The sequence below is a fragment of the Mytilus trossulus genome, chromosome 4 (assembly GCF_036588685.1).
Source record: "Mytilus trossulus isolate FHL-02 chromosome 4, PNRI_Mtr1.1.1.hap1, whole genome shotgun sequence".
NCBI classification, from domain to species: Eukaryota; Metazoa; Mollusca; class Bivalvia; order Mytilida; family Mytilidae; genus Mytilus; species Mytilus trossulus.
The window spans coordinates 36,619,613-36,641,951 of NC_086376.1; the positions used below are offsets into that span (position 1 = coordinate 36,619,613).

General features: G+C 31.6%; 1 protein-coding gene across 1 annotated transcript in view; it reads left to right on the forward strand.

Annotated features, from left to right (window-relative positions):
- LOC134715226 (uncharacterized) overlaps positions 1 to 19,120 on the forward strand; it is an 86,522-nt gene extending 67,402 nt beyond the window's left edge. The window contains exons 48-60 of the mRNA XM_063577270.1: positions 964 to 1,056; positions 1,850 to 1,952; positions 2,387 to 2,615; positions 3,342 to 3,511; positions 4,340 to 4,451; positions 6,485 to 6,667; positions 7,347 to 7,562; positions 9,155 to 9,272; positions 10,136 to 10,239; positions 10,952 to 11,128; positions 12,808 to 12,908; positions 14,567 to 14,781; positions 15,366 to 19,120. Coding sequence (XP_063433340.1) covers positions 964 to 1,056; positions 1,850 to 1,952; positions 2,387 to 2,615; positions 3,342 to 3,511; positions 4,340 to 4,451; positions 6,485 to 6,667; positions 7,347 to 7,562; positions 9,155 to 9,272; positions 10,136 to 10,239; positions 10,952 to 11,128; positions 12,808 to 12,908; positions 14,567 to 14,781; positions 15,366 to 15,853 — 2,309 coding nt within the window. The 3' untranslated portion in view covers positions 15,854 to 19,120. The remainder of the gene's footprint in view (positions 1 to 963; positions 1,057 to 1,849; positions 1,953 to 2,386; positions 2,616 to 3,341; positions 3,512 to 4,339; positions 4,452 to 6,484; positions 6,668 to 7,346; positions 7,563 to 9,154; positions 9,273 to 10,135; positions 10,240 to 10,951; positions 11,129 to 12,807; positions 12,909 to 14,566; positions 14,782 to 15,365) is intronic.
- The last annotated feature ends 3,219 nt before the right edge of the window (positions 19,121 to 22,339 follow it).

Below are 22,339 nucleotides of genomic sequence, written 5' to 3' on the forward strand. Positions count from 1 at the left end.
TTACCTTAAGAACTGGCATATTAAAATCTCACCTTTCTTGTTGGTTTAATACAAAACAGGAGTTCATATTCATAACACATTAATATGTTCCCCTATTGAAAATGTTTGTTATAATTTCCACTGGACGTTTAACAGACTGATAATAGATCAGTATTAAAATTGCTCATAGATTCATATATTGATTGTTTCTGTTTCAAATCTCAAGAGTAAAGTTACAGATTTGTGTCATTAAAGACATCAATGGTTTACTGATAGAATGGTCGTTTGGTATAGGCCTATTATAAGGGATCTATTGATTTAAAAAAAAAAATTAAAATTAAAAGAAACTTATAATTTCTCTGCATTATAAAAATTAAATTCAATATTAAAAAGAAATAAGTTTTAATTACTATACATTTTACCCCATTCTTGGAGTAAGGGCTAATGTGCATTTGCCTTGTCTTCAAGTCTGTTTGTCTGTTTATCCAATAAATATTTCCACCACTCTTATTCTCAGGTTTTAATGAACAGAATTACTTCATATGAGGTCACCAGTTTTAAAGTGATGAATTGTAACGTGTGAGCACTGTTTGAATCTGTCATATACATTCTTTTGATTTGTGATTACTTTTAACTTTTCAATATGTGAAATGAATTTGTTTTTCCAGTACATGTAATACTGAACAGAATGATTTCATTGTGGTCAACAACTTGGCAGTAATGAGTTATAACTTTTGAACATTTACTTCTTGTTTGTCTTTACTTTGAATTTATTATATTGGGGGCATACTTAGAGTGGCAACATGTGCATTATTGTTGTGTTTCATATTTTAATTGCATTTGATATGTTTTCCCATTTAAATGAAAACATGCTACAGTGAAAATACATACAACATTTTTCTTCTTTTATAGTTGATTTCTACAAACAGCGAGGCAGTTAAATAGTTTGTACAATTTTAAACTTTACTTTTATATATTTTTTAGCTATTATGCCACCAGATACAACCCAGGATTATGATATACATTTAGCTCATGCTGTTAATGATCTTATGGAGTTTGAACAAGGAAAGACACTAGGTACACTTATTGTTAACTTTGTATTCTTTGAACTGTATGCCAGTTTGTTTTTCTTGTGCAGGCTTTTATCCATTGCAATAATTGTATTTAAAATAGAAAGAAAAAAGAAAGGTATTTATTTTAACTTTTTATTATACCCCTGCTACTAGGAATAGGTTAAGTGTTACCAATGTCTGTCCGTCTGGTGTGTCCTTTTATAAAAAATGTACCAAACATCCTCAAAATTGTTTTTCCATCCTTTTACTTTAATTTGGTCTAACCAAATGTTATAAAATTTATATACAATGCTTATGACCACCAATCACAGATCAAAATATCATATGTATTTTGAATGGATAAAATTTAAGATTTACATGATCCCAGCTGACTTTTCTGTTAATCTAAAAGTTCATAAATCAGGCAGAAATTAGCAATTGTATTAGATTAGGATTAACAGTTATGTTTTTAAACATTTGCAGATGTCAATCTTTGATTTTATAGCTCCATAAATTCATGAATTCCTGCATCTCTTTGTGGGTGTTGACTCCTGCATATTTACAAGCAGGAGCATCTATGGCACATAAACACATTCTCAATTTATTTTTAACTCTATATATTCCATGCTTGAATATGGGATATGACCACAAACAAGTTGAGAAGGGTTTAATCTATTACTCTCAGCTTCAATAATCAGTCTATAACATATTCTTAGTTACTGGTTGAGGTTCTGTGAATACTTTCATGTAAATCTTTGAGATTGTTTTATCTGAGTTCTAGGTTATAGTGCAGTAAGTATTGTTTTTTTTTATTACAGATATATTTATATCATACTGTGAACTAGATGCACCAAAGGATAAATCAAATGTCATTCACCCTGAAGATGTTAAACAGGAATTATTGAAAGAAAACTATAAATGGTTAGTTAACATGTACAGTTAAAAACAATATTTATGTCCAAGCAATTAGAAGTTTTAACCCTTTGTACAAATTGGGTAAACAATTTTTGTCCTAACTGGTCTTACAGTTGTCATACTTTTAATTTTTCACAATATGTGTACATATATTATCAGGATTTTAAAATTCAGAATCTTTTCACAAAACTTTAAGATTTTAGATCATGATTTGTTGATTTTTGTGAAATTTTTAATATACAACATTATCTTTGTCCATCTTCAATCTTTTACAGTTATCAAGATAGTATCTTTTTTATCATTTTACATGAATGATTTTACATATTCCAGAAGTGTGCATTATCTTGATTTTTTTTTTAAATTTCCAACATATGACTGGTAGTTTAACTTGTTGTTTTTTGTTAAACATGGTTTAATATAATGTCTTTTTGAATTGACAGCTACTACCCGGAGGCTGGAAAAAAATATTCTACCGACCTTATGGCCAAGTCTCTGATTGATTCTTCTATATTTGTGGCATTTATATCCAACAACTATGTCAGTGACCAGACCTGCTGTAATATGTTTAAGTTTGCCAAAACCACACTCAGGAAACCATTTATTCTGGTTGCTGTTGGACCAGACCATGAATGGAAGAAAAGTGCCCTGGGACTACTGGTCTCAGATGTTGTAAGTATTCTCAGAATTAAGATTATATATGGCAAATAGAAAATAATGTGCAAAATGTGAATAATGATATGTTTATGAAATTTTATTTGTGAATTTTCAAGAAATATGCATTTAAAAATGTTTTATCTATTAACGGGGTTGACTCTTGGAAGTATATGTTTACAAAGTGATTTATACTTTTGGTTAGCACATCTTTTTCAGTCTTACTGAATATGAGAAAAACCTTATTATACCCCCGCTTTCAAAAAAGGGGGTTAAACTGTTTTACCTCTCTGTCTGTCTGTCCATCTGTCCGTCAGTCAGTCCGTCCCATGAAACTTTCAACACATTTTTCTCAGGAACTACAATACAAGGATTTCTGAAATTTGGTTTCAGGGTTTATCTAAGTCAACTATACTGTATGATGCGTTTTCAGATTGATCACTTGACAACTTCCTGTTTACCAAACACTTGTATGATTTTACACATGATAGCCAAGTTGAAAATTTTCGTCACATTTTTCTCAGGAACTACAATACAAGGATTTCTAAAAATTGGTTTCAGGATTTATATAAGTCAGCTATACCGTGTGATGCGTTTTCAGATTCATCACTCGACAACTGCCTGTTTACGGAACATTTGCATATTTTTACACTATTAATATTATCCATTTGCGGCGGGGGTATCATCAGTGAGCAGTAGCTCGCAGTTTCACTTGTTAACAAAGTGATTGTTTTATGTTGACAGGTCTTTGTAAACATGATTGACTCAAAGAAATCAGTGTTTACAAATAAGATGGAAGAACTGTTATTGAAAGTAAAAGAGATATACTCTGTAGAAGTGTCCAATGAAAGTCCACCATGTTTTATAAGCTATTGCTGGAAAAATTCCAAAGATGCTGTAGAACTTGGAACTAAGTAAGTAATTCTATTTTAGATGAACATTTTTTCAGTCCATGTTATTGCTATCTTTTTTGGTTCCTTGAGAGGATTTCGATGATTGAAATGACTAAGTAACAATAACTGATAATTATTGGAGAATGTCACAAAAGTTGATATATTTGTTTTTTAGTTAAATATTATGAGCATAAATCAGGAAGTTGGTTTTCACTTTCAAATTGTTTCCTATTTGATCCTATATTAAGACTGTTTTTTTGTTTGTTTCAAATGTTTTCTATTTTGTCATGCCTGCATGGGCCTTTTGTAGCTTACTACTGTAAATTCAGAAATTATTGTGAGTTTTTTTATTATTGCGAATAATGCGACAGAGTTGTAAACACAATAATTAAAACTCGCATTTTGTAAATATCTAACTGAATTAAGCATGACTTTTCTCAAAATTATAAAAATTAAAATCGCATTTAACTTTAAAATGACAAATTCGCAATAATAAATGCACGCAATAATTTCTGAATTTACAGTATATATGTAGGATAGGTTTTGCTCATTGTTGACAGCTGTATATGGTGACCTATTGTTGGTAACCTCCTCAACCATTAGAATATGCTGGTACCTTGTTCAATTGCCAATCATACTACATGTTTTATACATAGAGGAGCTGTCTTGATTTTGATATTTTATTAGGGCTAAAGTCTATTGTGGAGCTATCAAAATGTGAAAATAGCTGTTCTTTCTTTATTAAATGGTTATTTCCTATAAAATAATAGGAGTTTTGTCTCATAAAAAAATCAATCCAATATGTCTTTTCTCTCAAATGAGAACTCATGTATTGTATTTAATTTTCAGATCGGAACCTCAGGCCTATGCTTACACACCAGATCCCAGAGATATGGCAAGTTTTCTAACAGCTAGTGGTGTTCCATGCTGGTTAGATACTAAAAGAATAGGATTTGGAATGGTAAGTTTACTTGAAGTCGAATTAGCACTTATATGGTGCCAGATGAATCTAATGATCTGCCCAAATAAAACAGTCATATGGTCTAAGGACACAGTTATCATCCTTTGGCTTTTCGTTGTCTACGAGTATAGTCCCTAGTGTAAACAGTGTATAACTTGCATGTTTTATTTGATAAACTTTCCCAATTTATTTCTTTATATTAAATGCATGAAATATTAAGAATGGGGATGTAACTACATGTTAAAAAAAATTGGGTGCTGAATCTTTATGTTAAGTGGTGATTTGGTCCAGTTCAAAAAGGTCACAAATTTTATCACGTCTGAAGCTATCAAACTGAATTTCACTCCCCCTTAACACAGAATTGTCAATATTTTGAGTTAGAGCTAGTAGAAGTTTCTATAATTTTGATATTATTTGTCTCATTGGTAGTATACTTAAGAATTGAATGCTTCTTTTGTAAATTTATTGGGGTGTAAAATGGTTGACCGAAGTACATTTTGTATGAAGCGCGGAAAAGAAGCATTCATTACTTATAATTACATTTTTTAGCTAGGATAATGAAAACACGATTTTTATCATTTTTAACCGGATTTTTGTGACAAAAATGTCGGTTATTAAATTGGGGATGCTCGGCGGGCGGGCAGTCGGGCGGGCGGGCGGCAATCAAATGTTGTCCGTGCATTAACTCATGAACCGTTCAACCAAAGCTTTTAAAATTTTAATATGTTGTTACTGACAACTAAATGAAGGTCAAGTTAAATAATGGCCATTTTGACTTTTACCGTTCAGGAGTTATGGTTCTTGAAAGATTGAAAAATGGCGTTGCCAGTCGTGTCTGTGCATTTACGCACGAACAGTTCTACCAAAGCTTCCCAAATTTTAATATGTTGTTACTGGTGACAAAATGGAGGTCAAGTTCAATAATGACGATTTTGACTTTTACCGTTCAGGAATTATGGTTCTTGAAAGATTGAAAAATGGTGTTTCCAGTCGTGTCCATGCATTTTCTCATGAACCATTCAACCAAAGCTTTTCAAATTTTAATATGTTGTTACTGATGACAAAATAGAGGTCAAGTTCAATAATGACGATTTTGACTTTTACCATTCAGGAGTTATGGTTCTTGAAAGATCGTAAAATGGTGTTTCCATTCACGTTGTTGCATTTACTCACAAACCATTCAATCTAATTAGCTTTTCAAATTTTAATATGTTGATACTGATGACAAAATAGAGGTCAAATTTGATATTGACGATTTTCACTTTCACCAATCATCAGTAATGGTTCTTGTGACATTGTCAGGACACAAATAAATGCTAATAAATCCGTTTTGCTGTCGTTGTGACAGCCTCTTGTTTAATTTAATTCACCTGTGCACTTTATTGCGGGACCTCGTGTTATCATGAATGATAAGTTTTATTGTGCAATGCAATTGACTACGGAATAACACGTGCTGTGCAGTTAGCCAATCAGAATAACGTATTATAATGAAACATACATCTAATGTAATTATTACACTGTAAAAATCTTTATGAGAAAGAGCAGGTGTGATTTTTTTAATTTGAATATATTGTTTAAAAGAAATGCACTACAAAATAACTGTGTTCTCGGGTCTAAGAACAATTGTAAAAATTGTCTTGTATGGTATAGGCATTTCTTTGATATTGACTTATAAAGAATATTCATTTTGTATTAAGATCTAATTCAGTGATATTTCCTTTCACTGGACTCTTTTCTTATAACACAACATAAATAACTAACTAAGCACTAATTTAAGCTATTTTTTTTCACCATGACAACATTTTGAAATAGACAGTGTAACATTTAAGTTTGGTTGTGTATCAAGATCACTTTATTATACATGTACTGATAAGTTTGGAAAATCAGTGTATTATTTAGAAAGTATTAAAATCCAAATAGATTAGATGACATTGCTAAATGAATACCAAAAATAGTTTCATTGTGTAAGTGTCAAATGAAAATGAATGTTTTAACTTTAATATTGTCATTCACTATTGACATTTTTTTTTCAGAGTGGTTTGTTAGATGACATAGCTAAAGGATTACTAAACAGTCAAATGATGATAGCGTTTGTATCAGATGACTATACATCTTCCAATAACTCCATGACAGAACTGAACTTTGCTGCTCTTACGTTACACATTCCCATCATATTTGCTATCGTAGGACAAGGGGATAACTGGAAGAAAAGTGAAGTAAGTTTACTATTTTATTAATTTGATGCAAGTGAAAGTGCGGGGCTGAATAATATATGACATTGATTAAATCAAGTCTTAATGACTTAAGGATAATTTGAACTGTAGAAATATTTAAAAGAATGAGTGAAGGGTTTCAATGAAAATTTTAATTGCCTTTTTTATGTATAATCATAGCAAATAATGTAGAACAATTCTAAACAAAAGGAGATATGGGGTATATTTCAATTAGTAAACAACTCAAATACATGAAATATTGTTATTTTTTCAGTACAAAGAAAATAATAAAATTGATTCAATATGATATACTTTAAAAAAAAAATGATGGGTGAAAATTAAAAAAAAGTCATTTTGTAGAATCTGTTTTGGTAGAAATTAGAACAGTGATTTATTGAGCAAATTTGTATCCATGCAATCAAATTTGTCCATCTTTCTGTCTGTGCATTTTTAAACAGCTAAAGAGATAATTTGAAAATTTATACAGTTGTAAAACAGTACCTTTGAGGAATTTAATCATGGCCGAACATGTGCAAAGAAAGATAATCTACTTTACTAATTTTAATTTATTATGTGTGTTACTTTGCTGGACTACCTTTTTATGAGTTTACTCACAGTTCTATTTTTTTTTTTAGATTCTCATTTTTTTTTAATAACTTTTGAATATATTATTTTATTGCAGGCAAACATGCTAGCATTTAGACAAAATTATCAAGTTATTGATTTCCGCCAAGTCGCAGAGAATGAAGCAAAAGAAAAACTACTTGAGCTTGCCTCTGGTTACCTTAAGTTAGAACAATCAGAGTCAACATCCAAAAAAGGAGATCTCAACAGAACAGAATCAAGAAAAAAGAAAAATAAGGAGAGCACAGACAAGAAAGATAATTTGTCTTTCCAGGTAATTTTCTTTTCAGTAAGAGTAATGTTCCGTAAGATGGTGGCAAAATTAAAAAGGAAAATGGGGAATATGCAGTGATCGGGAAGGACGTGCGCCCTGCGGTTTAACGTCTCGGGTGTTTTCCTATAGAATAATAGAACCATGCGGTTTAACTGATAACCCAAAAACCGCAATTAACTATCATTCATGATATAATTTTTTATAAACAACTTTACATTTGTGAATTTGGCTATTACAGACGAGATTTAACTCTAATAATAATCTTTTAATTTAGTTTAGCTTGCTATTATTTCGATTGAAAACCCCTGAAGCCTTTTTATGAATATAGTTTTTGTCTCCATAAAACGCGCTTAACTGTCCTTGTCATTTTTTGGTCTTTGGCTCGTTTTGACATTTTGTAAACATGACTTCAGCGAATTATTGTTTTGTTCTATCAATTAATGGTACTCTCTACTGTTATTCTTGTCATCTTGATGAAGTATTAATAATAACACAATAAGTGCAGAGGACGTTCCTGAAATGTCCTCTAATACGGAACGTCTAGAATGAGTATGGTATCGACGAAGACCCAAATTTAATGTTAAAAAAAAACATGAACATGAAAAAGCCAAGGCAACAGTAACAGTTCAAACATTGTAAAGGTTTATCTTTAATATTGTCCGTTTTGGAAGAAGTTATTTTATATTCATTGAAATTACAGAATCACAGGAACAATATTATCAAAAATCATAAAGGTTAACTTGTACCAACACCTCTTTTCCAAAACATGAGAAAATAATGATACTTTTTATTTTTTTACAGAAGTTAAACGTATTTACACATTTGGTATTTAGCTGTATCTTGCCTCCAAATGACCTTAGATCGACTCCGAATCACCTTTTGACGTCAAGCAACAATCACTTTTAAATTGTGACGTCAAATATTTTAAATTATGATGTCAAAGATTACGGGAACCTGTGTGATTTTACGTAATGGCGGACAAATTTGCATACAAGTGTAAATACGTCTATTCGAATGGCCCACTCATTTGACAACATGGCCCATTATTTTTTAAAATGGCCCATTGAATTTATTTTTGAGGGGCCCTGGGCCCATAGTGAAAAAAACCTTCCAGATCACTGAATATGCCATAGAGACAACAACCTAACCAAAAAGCAGAGAACAGCCCAAGGTCACCAATGGGTACTCAACACAGCTATAAAATCCCGCACCCTGATGCGGGCTCCAAGTGGCCCCAAAACAAACAAGGTGTAGTCCAGAGTTTTGCAAGCTGTTTTTTTTTTAACTCTTATGATGGAAGAAAAGAAAAAGTTTGTCCACAATATGAAGTGGGCACAGAGAACCATATAGAATTTTTCATACCATGTACAGGTACAAATGACAATGACAATTTCTACTAGAGCCGTATAGTGTACATTCAACTAGGAAATTCAGTTTTGATATTTCTTGGGATTAGTACATTTGTCATTCATCCTATTTTAGCCAAAAGAACATATACAAACAGACAACAGTTTATAAAACCATTTTTTAGTTGTACATTGCACAGTTCTTTACTTGAGCTATTAAATTATCTGTTTTATTTATTTTTACAGGAACTGTATGAGCTAGCTCAGAGAAAGTTTCATCATCAGATAACACAGTACGCTCTTACACAAGACACAGGTCTACCTTACCCCAGGCTGTTCATTGTTGATGTTCAGAAGGAAAAAGGTAAATGTTTTGATGATTTTTCTATTCATATTTCATGAATTTATAAATGGGAAAAAGTTAATGAAAATTCAGGATTTCCATATCAAGTTGATTCATGGTTTTGATAATTCAAACAATAACCTGTATTAAAGTGTGAAGTTAAGCAGTATTTCAGACATTTTGTAAATTAACTTCCACTTAAAGGGCATAATAAGTTTATGTGGAAATATGTTTTAAGTTATAGAGAAGTTCACATTTGAATAACTATTAAGCTCATCAGTGGCCTAATAATTTTGTTAACCACTGGCCTAAAGTGTTGAAGTTAGTTGGTTAAACTTTTTTATTACATGAGGCACCTATGCTTGTGTTTTGTTTAAGACCGTATGTTGATCTCTGGAGTGTTTTTTTTTTTTTTTTTTTGTGTTGGTAACTTTCTTACATATATATGCCTTATCTTCCATTAATTTAAATAGGTTTATCTTGCCTTCTAAATTATCATTACTCAGCAGTGCGGATTCAGAACTTTTCATAATGGGGAGGGGCACTGACTAACCTAAAGGGGGGACCACTCCAGTCATGCTTAAGTGATTTCCTATATAATAAACCATTTTTTCCCACAAAAGGTAGGGCAGGGTCCCCTGGCTCAGCCTTTGCTCAGAGGAAATATCCCATTTTTCTTTAAAAGAATTGAAATCCTCCCCTTTGAATATGTTGAACATGAAATCTTAATACAAAATTTTTAAATGAGAAAAGATTGTTATGTATTATCTTCATCTTAGTGAAGCTGTTTATATAACTCTTGTGAGAGAACTCTGAAATTTATGTTATTGAAAATAATATTTATGCCACAATTAGTATTCAATTGGTACTTTTTGATTTTACAGAAAATACAACAGAAAAGGATGAAGAGAAGAAAAACCTCGAAGATTTAGAAATAAGTTTCAGGGATGGAAAATATTGTGTACATATACTGTGTGAATGCGAATCTGTAAGTTCTGTTAGATATTACTTTATTAGAATGAAAAAACTTCAATGTTGCTTGTTGTTTACTATATATATATTTATTACGCTAAATATCATATTTGTAGGATGAACCACAAATTTAAAGTTTGTATATATAAGAAAGTAAGAAAATTTTCATTATTATTATAAGAGTAATGTGTAATAACAGTTTAACATAAAACAAACAAGTTACAAAACAATTTAAATACATTGAACCCATGGAGTCTATTATTCACTTTCAAAATCATAAAACCTGTTTTATGTATCATAGGTTTTCAAAAAAAAAATAATGAAAAAGTTGTGATAAATTAAAAATAAATAATCTCATTTTTACCTTCTCTTTTTTTTTTACGCCCCATTTATGGGCATTATGTTTTCTGGCCTGTGTGTCCATTTGTCTGTCCCGCTTCATGTTAAAGTTTTTGGTCGAGGTAGTTTTTGATGAAGTTCAATCAACTTGAAACTTTGTACACATGTTCCCTATGATATGATCTTTTTAATGTTAATGTCAAATTAGAGATTTTTCCCCATTTTCATGGTTCACTGAATATAGAAAATTATAGTGTGGATGGGGCATACATTTACTGGTGACACATTCTTGTTTAATCTGAGAAAATATTTATCATGATATTCTGATGTGGAAACACAATGTTAATTCCTCTACTATCATTTATTAACTATGATAATTTGTGTTTTAGGGATGGCATGCAGTGGGTGATCCCATTCCATTAGAGGATGACTTTGGGATGTCATTACTGACATACTATGCACCATACCTGACACGTATTACAGCACTAATGAAACATAATCAACACTTTAAGATGAATGCATTAAGTGATAAATATGGTGTTGCTTATCTCAGATATCTTGCAGAGGTAAATAGAATAGAAAAGTCATATATTTGTTAAGGGGCCAGCTGAAGGACGCCTCCTGGTGCGGGAGTTTCTTGCTGCATTGAAGACCTATTGGTGACCTTCTGCTGTTCTGTGTTCTATGGTCGGGTTGTTGTCTCTTTGACACATTCCATTTTCAATTTTATAGCATTAAAAACACTAAATAATTTATTAATATTATAAAAACAATAGCATCCAGTTGCATGGGCTTTATCCACAGGCACTTGTTTTCTATCCATGGCAAGATCTACTATCCCAATATATAGGGATAGTTGATCTTGCCATGGATAGAAAACAAGTGCCTGTGGCTTTATCTGATATTTTGTATATATACCCAGTGCTGAATAAAGTTGGTGAAATACAGTGATGAGACATTTCCATCTTACTTTTGTATGTATAACTGTTTGTAAGCCTTTTAGCAGATTTTTTTAGTAAATTAAATCTTGTTTCTGAGCTTCTTGGTAGATTCTTCTTCTTCCAGGTAAGGAACCAAATTCAAATTTGAATGTATGAGGTCCCGCGAAAAACTTAACGCAATGTCGGACACCACAGAAAGTTTTCTCTTGGCTATTTACAGGATAAAACGTTCTCTTATATATACAATTAAAACTATGTACAGGATGTAACTGTCTAAATTTAAGCAGAGCATGCCTTCAGGGCAGCTCTGAATCCATCAACTGTGTCAACTGATGTTGCTGATGTTAGCAGGTGGTTCCATTCTCTAATGGTCCTTGGAAAACATTATTTGTCCGAAGGCGTCTGTTGTGGCCCTTTCTTGGAAGAAGCAGTTTTTACCTCTAGTCTGGCTATCTTTTGGCGTCAGATATTGGTGCCTATCTATTTCTATTAGATCATGTTGGATTTTGAACAGCATGCATAGCCTATTTTTTTTCCTGCAGTCTTCAAGATTTTTGTGAAAGTTTCATTAAATCTTTTTTTATCCCATGTACTTCTGCACTTTTAAAATATATACTACTACACAGGTATGGTTTTTGTGCATAGAGTGTTTAGTTTCCATGACATTTGATATACCGTATAAAGGGGTGTATAGTCCGCGGTTTTTTACCCTGGGAATGAAATTGATGGAAGGGATGCGGACTATGCAGTACTATAGGATTTCATGACCTTTTTTTTCCAGAGTTCGGATACGATGTTGAACGAGGTTTAGCCAAGAAACAGAAACATCATGTGTTGTCAATGTTATAATGTATTCTTGACAACTCTTTAACGATCTTTTAACCACAATGAATAGTGTGTTGCAATCTTTAACAAAGATTAAAAATATATCTTTAAAGATCCCATTCAGAAACTTATCATAAGTTTTAACTGACTATCCATCTCTTTAACAACAATACTTACTATATTGCCGATCTCGGCCAAAAAAAAAATAAAAAAATACCGCAAATTCAGCATTTTCCGTCATTGTTCGCGGACCCAATCTTGTCAAAAGTTGCCGCGGACTATACAAGCGAACTAGACTTTTTCCTCGATATTTGGGGATGAAGAAGGGGTGCGGACTATACACAAATGCGGACAATACACGGCCGAATACGGTAAAATCTTATCTTTTTAAATCACAATGTAGAATGTAGGACAGATTGTGAAAATGTTAAATAAAATTTGTTGACATGCAGAATTTGAACCATTTTTCCTTCTTGTAGTCCTCAGCAGTAGAATTATCAGAATGTAAAACTGAGTACTGGAAGTTGAGGGAAAAAGTTATGAATATGGATACAGAACAGCAAATGGGTGGCCTTTCAAGGTAAATCTCTTTTTTTTAGCGTCTAGAGTCCAGCGTCGTCTGTCGATGTCCGTTGTCGTTAACTTTTACAAAAATCTTCTCCTCTGAAACTGCTTGGCCAAATTTCATCAAACATGGCCAAAATCATTTTGGGGAATCTAGTTTAAAAGTTGTGTCCGGTGATCCGGCCAACCAACCTAGATGGCCACCATGACTAAAAATAGAACATAGGGGTAAAATGCAGTTTTTGGCTTATAACTCAAAAACCAAAGCATTTACAGCAAAACTGACCTGGAGGTAAAATTGTTTATCAGGTCAAGATCTTTCTGCCCTGAAATTTTCAGATGAATCGGACAACCCGTTGTTAGGTTGCTGCCCCTGAATTGGTTATTATAAGGAAATTTTGCTTTTTTTTGTTATAATCTTGAATATCATTATAGATAGAGATAAACTGTAAACAGCAAATGTTCAGCAAAGAAAGATTTACAAGTAAGTCAACAGGTCCAAAATGGTCAGTTGACCCCTTTAGGAGTTATTGCCCTTTATAGTCAATTTTTAACCATTTTTAGTAAATCTTAGTTATCTTTTACAAAAATCTTCTCCTTTGAAACTACTGGGCTAAATTAAACAAAACTTAGCCACAATCATCATTTGGGTATCTAGATTAAAAATTGTGTCTGGCGACCCAGCCAACCAACCAAGATGACCGCCATGCTGAAAATAGAACAGAGGGGTAAAATGCAGTTTTTGGCTTATAACTCAAAATCCAAAGCATTTACAGCAAATCTTACAAGGAGTGAAATTGTTTATCAGGTCAAGAGCTATCTGCACTGAAATTCTCAGCTGAATTGGACAACCAGTTGTTAGGTTGCTGCCACTGAATTGGTAATTTTGAGGAAATTTTGACGTTTTTTGTTATTATCTTGAATATTATTATAGATAGAGATAAACTGTAAACAGCAATAATTTACAGCAAAGTAAGACCTAAAAATAAATCAACATGACCAAAATGGTCAATCGACCCCCGAAGGAGTTATTGCCCTTTATAGTCATTTTTTAACAATTGTCATAAAATATGTAAATTTTTACTAACCTTTTCCACTGAAACTACTGGGCCAATACTTAAAGATAGAGATAATTTTAAGCAGCAAGAATGTTTGGTAAAGTAAGATCTACAAACACATCACCATCACCAAAACACAATTTTGTCAAGAATCCATCTGTGTCCTTAGTTGAATATTCACATGGACCAAGGTGAGAGACACAGGTTCCTTATTGGGTTTATCACCACAAGACATTAAGGCATTTCATTACCAACATACAGTCTATCTTTTGACCTATATAAAAATAAGAAGATGTGGTATACACTATTTGTATTTGACAATTAGATGCAAAGTACCATAAAATGCAAAGTTTCATGCATACTGCATACTGCCATGTTTGTCATATGACTTTATCATAATTTATTGTTATTGATAGTTCATGTACTTGTTGTTTGTATTTTTTTTCTAACTGCAATTAGACTGAAAGGGCAGGTACTAAAAAATATTTTAATACTAAGATGTGGCCAATTTAGTAAATCTTAAAAATATCTGTTCTTTGAAGTCATTCTCATTGCCATCAAAAATTGTTTTCATTTGAAATAACTACAAAACAACAAAATAACATAATCTTTCCAGATGTCGTCTGCCAAGTGGCAAAACAATATGGTTGTGTCAAGGTCACATATCAAAGATGAAGGTTACTGTATTGACCAAAGAAATGATAGCCCATGATAAGACCACAACTGGTGTTATTGGTGTGGATCATATGGTGGAATCTCTGAGAGAGATGGATCCACTCAAAATGAATATTGCATTCAAATCTTCCAAAAAGGCCAAGAGAAATAGAACAGGTATATACTACTTTATTGCAATTCTACAAAAGATACCTTTTATTTTTGGGGATTTTTTTTATTAAGTTTTACATAAGGCTAAATTTCCTGTCAGTCACATTTTGAATTGTAGTCTACAGTAGAGTATAAATGATATACATATATTTTTATGAGCTCTCAAAAATGTGAGTAAAGTCTGTATGACTCAAATGTTCTCTCAATCAATTCAAATTGAAATTAGATGTTGATCAGATTAACATAGGATCTTTCACTTTGCTCTACTATATTTGTTTGTCAATCATCTGAAAACATCTGATAAGGGGTCCTGTTCAGTGACCCTTTAGCTTTTAATGGAAAGTTTTTGTATTTTTTAACATGTATAAAACTTTCACCTAAAACCTCATGATAAAGTATTTGATACAAAAAAGAGTTGACATTACCAACAAGAATTTTTTGCTTCATTATATATCTTAATGTCATACATTATCTTCGTAAAGAACAACTTGTCACATGAACTTGTTGAAATCTTTGAACTTTTGTAATGTTAGGAATTACATTGTACATATATATTAACTACCTTTGAATATTTTCTTACCTTTTAACAGCACCCAAAGATGCTAAAGAACAAGTGAATATTCAGAAAAAACAGTCCCTGCTGAGACAAAAGTCTTTGATTAATGATGAACTTCTTGCTGAATATAAGGAAAGAATGAACAAGGCTGAGGACAAAGAAAAACAAACCAAAGTATCTACACCTAGACAAGCTGATTCTAGTGATTCTAAAACTTTACCTTCTGTTATTGAGGAGAAAAAGAATGCTGATTCAGCAGTGAATAATACTTCTGATAAAAGTAAGGATGATGTAGGTCCATCTACTTCTGGTGTAGACGCAAAAAGTCAAAAAGCAAAACAACCAATGCAATCTACCTCTGCTGGGGGTAAATCTACACAGAATTCTCAGGTGACAGGTCCAGAGATTAAAAGACCACTGTCAGATAATAGTAAGGCCAGCCAAGCAGCAAAGGTTGATAAAGAACCTCAAACATTAGGCAAAATGGGTAGAAGTAAAAGCAAGGCTTGTTCTGTAATGTAAATGCTATACAATAGATTTAAATGGATTGTCACACCATATGGGAAATTGGGTTAGATGTAAATTCAAAGCTTGTTCAATAATACAACTGTAGAACAATAGATGTGTAATGGTTGTCACAGCATTATTTGTATTTTTGATGAATTATTTAATTGAGAAAAGTAAGACTTATAGATTTTGAATGTATGAATCGTGATAAAAGTTTGTTTATTGTTAAAATAATGAATGACATTTAATGAATAAAAGGAGTAGTGAAAGAGTGAAAGGCGTCCTATTGTTATGTGGCTAAGTGGAACTAATGGAGAGTAACGTCAAAGGTTTCATTTAACTCTAATTTATTTAAAAGAGGGTAATGGGTACGAAGCTTTAAATTTTATCTTATTGATCAAGGCACTATGTTAACATTTTAGAAAAAATCTTAATAAGCAATGGTTTGTGTTACTGGAAAATTAATGGTAACAAACATTAACTAAATGAGGAAAATATTGCTTCATTATAGAGCTTCTTTAAAGAGTAGACACCAGTTCATCAGTAACAAATAGATATACTGGTAGTTTACAAGTGTAAGTGCTATTTGATGTGACTTAAGTTTTTTAAGTCAACCTATTGCAAGGTGTTAACATTTTTACATTTCATTTGTCAAAGTAACTTAATAAAATTTAAAAGAAAATGAATGATATTTATGTACTGTATTGAAATGTGGAAAGAAAGCACAAAGACAACTATTTTGTTTACATGCTATATATACATGCATATTTCCACTATGATGCCTTGATTAAACTAGATCAAGTGAATTAGAATTTATAATTTGTACAATTAATGTTGTCGTGAAGATTAGTGTGTTATATTGTTGATCATACTGTATAAATATGCAAATTTAAATTATTTTATTTATTATTTATACCATTATATTTGTTTGATAACCAAGTTATTGATTATTTTTGATACACTTATTTTATTTTTATATCTGTGATATTTATACCCCTGCTTTAAAAAAGGGGGGTATACTGTTTTACCTCTGTCTGTCCTTCCGTCAGTCAGTCTGTCCGTCCCATGAATATTTTTCGTTGCATTTTTCTCAGGAACTACAATGCAAGGATTTCTGAAATTTGGTTTCAGGGTTTATCTAAGTCAGATATAACGTGTGATGCGTTTTCAGATTGATCACTTGACAACTTCCTGTTTACCGAACACTTGTATGATTTTACACATGATAGCCAAGTTGAAAATTTTCGTCACATTTTTCTCAGGAACTACAATACAAGGATTTCTGAAATTTGGTTTCAGGATTTATATAAGTCAGCTATACCGTGTGATGCCTTTTCAGATTTATTACTCAACAACTTTCTGTTTACCGAACACTTGCATATTTTTACACTATTAATAATATCCACTTGTGGCGGGGGTATCATCAGTGAGCAGTAGCTCGCAGTTTCACTTGTTGTAATTGTTTTACCTCCCCTGGTTGAAGGGCCAATATGAGTAATATTATCATCGCTTTATGTCCATTATCATGTTACCTTCCACAACTTGATTGAATCTTATTTATTAGTATGTTACAGACCAAACTGAACTTGTCTTTTAAGGCATAATTTTGATCTAAAAAAATAGCAATCCAAGGCTATTCTTGCTAGTGATTTTACAAATAAATCTCATCTGGAAATATACAGAGCAAAATATATAAAGCAATTATTGGAAAGATAATTTGGAGTTCTATAATAATTCTAAATTTTGTGCTGTTGGCATACATTTTCTGCAATGATCGATAGATGCTTCAGGATCCCTAATGAACCATGTTGTCAACTCTTTCTCAGAAAAAAAATCTCCAAAAATGTCCATACTAATCTAAATAATTTAGAATAGCTCTTTCTGATATCATGATGATAAACCGTCCATTTTGTTTGAACAAACAATAGCATATAGTTTTAACATATTTTATTGTTCAAAATGACAAATGGATTAGACACAAGTTTTACAACTTAGTAATGTCTTCTCCAAGCATAATACTAATGTTAAATAATTGAAACAATTGTAATACTGAATTGTGATGCTGTATAAACGTAAATTTGTTTAAATTACTTTATTTTTTCATATATTGGGGCCTTTTACATCTTGTTATGCAATACAAGTTTTCTTCATTGTTGAAAGCCACACAGTTAAATTGTACCTATAGTTGTTAATTTTTAGGGCATTTTGTCTCTGGTGGAGAGTTATCTCACTGACAATCATACCATGCTTTTATTTTTTAAATATCAGTTTCTTCAATAAATCTTATTTATAGGGTAATTATTGTTCATGCTTGTATGAATGTGTGATATGCTGGAATGAAATAGAGATTTCATACAGAGCAAAATATTTGTAGCTTTCATGAAGTTATGAAAAGGCCAGCAGAGTAACCATGGCTACTTTGAACCTCTATTGTTATTTTTTACTAGTTGTTTTTTATACTTTTTTTGTCTTTTTGATAAAAGCAATAGATCTGAAATCATACAATCTATTAGGATTTGAAACTAATCACTTTACAGGCAACTACCTTTCAGTCAGTTCTTTCGAACACAACTCAGCACAATGGTGTTATACCATATAGTGGAATATTTTCGCCGATTTAAAATTTTGCGATTTTCATTGAATTAGAAAGGTATACAAAATATTTTGGCAGTTATTTTGTTTGCAAATTCAAAGCTTTTATCAATACCTTTGCATGCAAACTTTTTAATTGGTGTGATTTATTTTGCCCATGTTGTTCTATCAGTGGAATTGAGTGAAAATTTACACCCTGCCAAAATAACCAGCTATACAGTACCATAATGTGTTTGCGTTGTATAATTTTTAGGACAAGCCAATCATATAGTTTACGATGTTTTTATTATAGCAAAAATTGCAACTTAATGGAATTCCAAAAAATGAAAACAATTTTAATTTGAATTGTGATGGCATCATATGATTTTTATGCAGCATTTACTAAAATCACAATTACTTAATCTCAAATTTTTGTACATTGATCATCAATCACAATAATAAACACAATAAGTGCACAAATGCAATTTAGATATGATGCTATAGAAATATATTGTATAAGAATCATTTGTTTCTATAGGTAGATTATCATTGTAAAGAAGCGTTTAATATAACCTGTAAATGATTTTCATGTAGATAAGGAAATTATATTTTAGAAAATTTAATTGATCTTGCACAAAAACGGAAATAGGTTGCACATATTCTCTTATGAGTATTCCTTGGACTGAAAAAAAAATGTTTTATAAGATTAAACAGATCCGGCGTTTTGCATTTGCACCGATCTGCATTTCATTTGCGCCGATTTTTTCTTTCATTTGCGCCGATTTTTTTTTTCATTTGCGCCGATTTTTTTACAGGTAAATAACAGGTAAATTACAGGTGAAATGATATAAGAAGACGTGGTATGAGTGCCAATGAGACAACTCTCCATCCCAGTAATGTTATTTTCATTTATCATCAGACCTCTTCCGTTAGCCAGTTGTACACATGTTATGAATTGTCAATCATAACATGCATATAACTGTTGTCTCCTGTTTTAAATCAAGTAAAATCCTAAGATAAAAGCACTTTGTTTATACTAAAATGACGAATTAAAAATATATGTACAGCATTCAAATCCATAAAAACGGAATACATTTAAATCATAAATCTATTTTTGCCGAGTATGTATAGTAGGCAACACATCTAATATATTCCTTTCTTATGATTTCGTCTCTTCTATACATTTGGCGTAATTGTCGATAAAGAAGGCTATCTTTTCTTTGTCTGGCATACGTACTGGTGGGAGCATTTCTAGAGTTCGCATTTTCTCTCAAGGGAGCTATTAAACCAAGAGTTCCACATGGTGAAGTTGAAATCATCCTTTGGTTAATTTTTATGGACTCCATCACGAATTGGTTGACCGTTATGGAATGTGTACTTGAACGTTGTCTACGAATCTTTGAAATTTGTCAGCAAAAGGAGCTGAGCGTCAGACAATGTCAAACGTGAAGCAGTCACCGATTTCATTTAGGGAAAGAATGGTAACCCGAAACATTGGGATAGCCATTTACCAATTGCAATGTCACTTGATTTGTCTTTATACTCTGTGGTCGGTCAATGTAAAAGTATGAACTTACCTGTAACTTACCTGTAAATCCAATTAGGAAAAAAATATAAAATCGGCGCAAATGAAAAAATGAAATCGGCGCAAATGAAAGAATGAAAATTTTCAAAATTGGCGCAAATGTCATACGCCCAACAGATCTAATTGTCATATTTAAGACTTTATCCATTTTCCTTGAAAATCAATTAATTGTTTAGTGGGAATGGATCATAAATGATCAAAACACTCTCAAATGAAAAATTATGAGATTTCCTGACACAATAGAATCGGATCATTATATTGTTCCTATGGAATAAATGCTTTATTAACAAATCATTAGGATTTTTATGCCCCATTTAAAGGCATTATGTTTTCTGGTCTGTGCGTCCATTCGTTTGCCCATTAGTTCGTTTCCGTCTGTCCTGCTTCAGGTAAAAGTTTTTGTTTAAGGTAGTTTTTGATGAAGTTGAAGTCCAATCAACTTGAAACTTAGTACACATGTTCCCTATTATATGATCTTTCTAATTTTATTGCCAAATTAGAGTTTTTACCCCATTTTTACACTCTCCTGAAAAGCATAGAAATGATAGTGCGGATGAGGCATCTATGTACTAGGGACATATTCTTGTTTATATACATTTTACTTATATTGCATTATGAAAAACTTATCAATTTTACTGATTTAATATTTGTTTGATAGATTATTTATATTTTTTCTACATTTGTATGCATGTTTATTTGATAAGTTTTGTCACAATGTCTTTCAAGGTTTTTTACATCCAATAAATAAATGTATACTTTGTACTGTTGACATAACAAAGTTTTACTTGATCACATTTAATAAAAAAAAATTGTTAAAGAAATCTTTTTTAAATTGTCAGTTTATAAATATAGAAATTATAAAGAAACTAAGGTTTCAACTCCTTCAGGCAGGTTTGACCTTAGATTGATTTGGCAGTTTTCTTAGTAATGTTTTGGTCCTAGAATGTATAAGAAACTAAACAGTTGAAGACTTATATGACCAAAAAGGACCTTAAAATAAAAAAAAATAACAATTTAGGGTCAACTGTCTGTTGGATTTGGCTTTTTTGCATGACAATATAAAGAGAAAATGAATCTGCCGTCCATGCTTGATTTTTTAGAAGCAGCCTAATTGTGTAACATTTTTTTCTATTTATTATATACAACTGTTATTTGATTGAGGAGTACCATCAGGGATTTTATTTTCTGATTCGTTATGTGTTTGTTAGGTCTTTGTATTTTGTAGAAATAAATAAATAAAGTACCACAAAAGGTCTTTATATTTTTATGCATATTGTTCAAAATGTGAATTTAATGAAATATTTTATAGAATTTTGGATAAAGATAAAAATTTAGAAGTAAAAATCATGTTGTATGATATGATGACCAATGAGGCAAACTAAAACAATGGTCAATTTATTACATAATCAAAATCCCTATGAGGAAGCTTCATACTGTAAAGACCACTATACATGTAGTAGGCCTAGATAAGACAAAATGATAAACAATTTAAATAAGAATACCAAGAGCCTTGTTAATAAGAAAACAACGATAATTATTGTTTCTATTCTGTATCCTTCCTCAGCATGGAAGCCTGTAACGTATCATCAAATAAAAACTGATTTAATTACAGTTTCCTTTGATACTTGGTTCTGACCTTTACTGTTTGAAGGTCATTTACAGAAGCCAATACCTTGCATCTGACCACCACTAATAATACAGGTATAATTGACCTGTAACCTTGAGAAATGTTCATGAACACTCACTTCTTTCCACAAATGTAATATTTTTTAAAATGTATCAGTACTAATAACACAAGAGTGCACACACTGAAATGTCTCCCTTCTTTACTAATCAATGATATTATGCTGAATTATGTCATAAATTAGAAAGCTTTGCTACAACTATTACATACTCTTGACATGATCCAAGAAAATGAGATCAAGGCTACATAAACCAAATGAGAAATACACTGTATATTGCTTATAATTTCTAAAAAAACAAAATTAACCAAGAAAACTAAACATTGACCAATGAATCATGAAAATGAGGTCAAGGTCAGATGAACTATGCCATGCAGACATGTACAGCTTATAATCCTTCCATGCAACAAGTAAAGTTAACATATTGCTTATGGTTTAAGGAAAACAGACCAAAACACATAAACTTAACACTGAGCAATGAACCTTGAAAATGAGGTCAATGTTAAATAAAACCTGAATGACTGACATGTACACCATAAAGTATACACCAAATATAGTTGACTTATTGCATATAGTATTAGAAAAACAGACCTAAACTTTACTTTGACCACTGAACCATGAAAATAAGGTCAAGGACAGATGACACGGACATGTACACCTTGC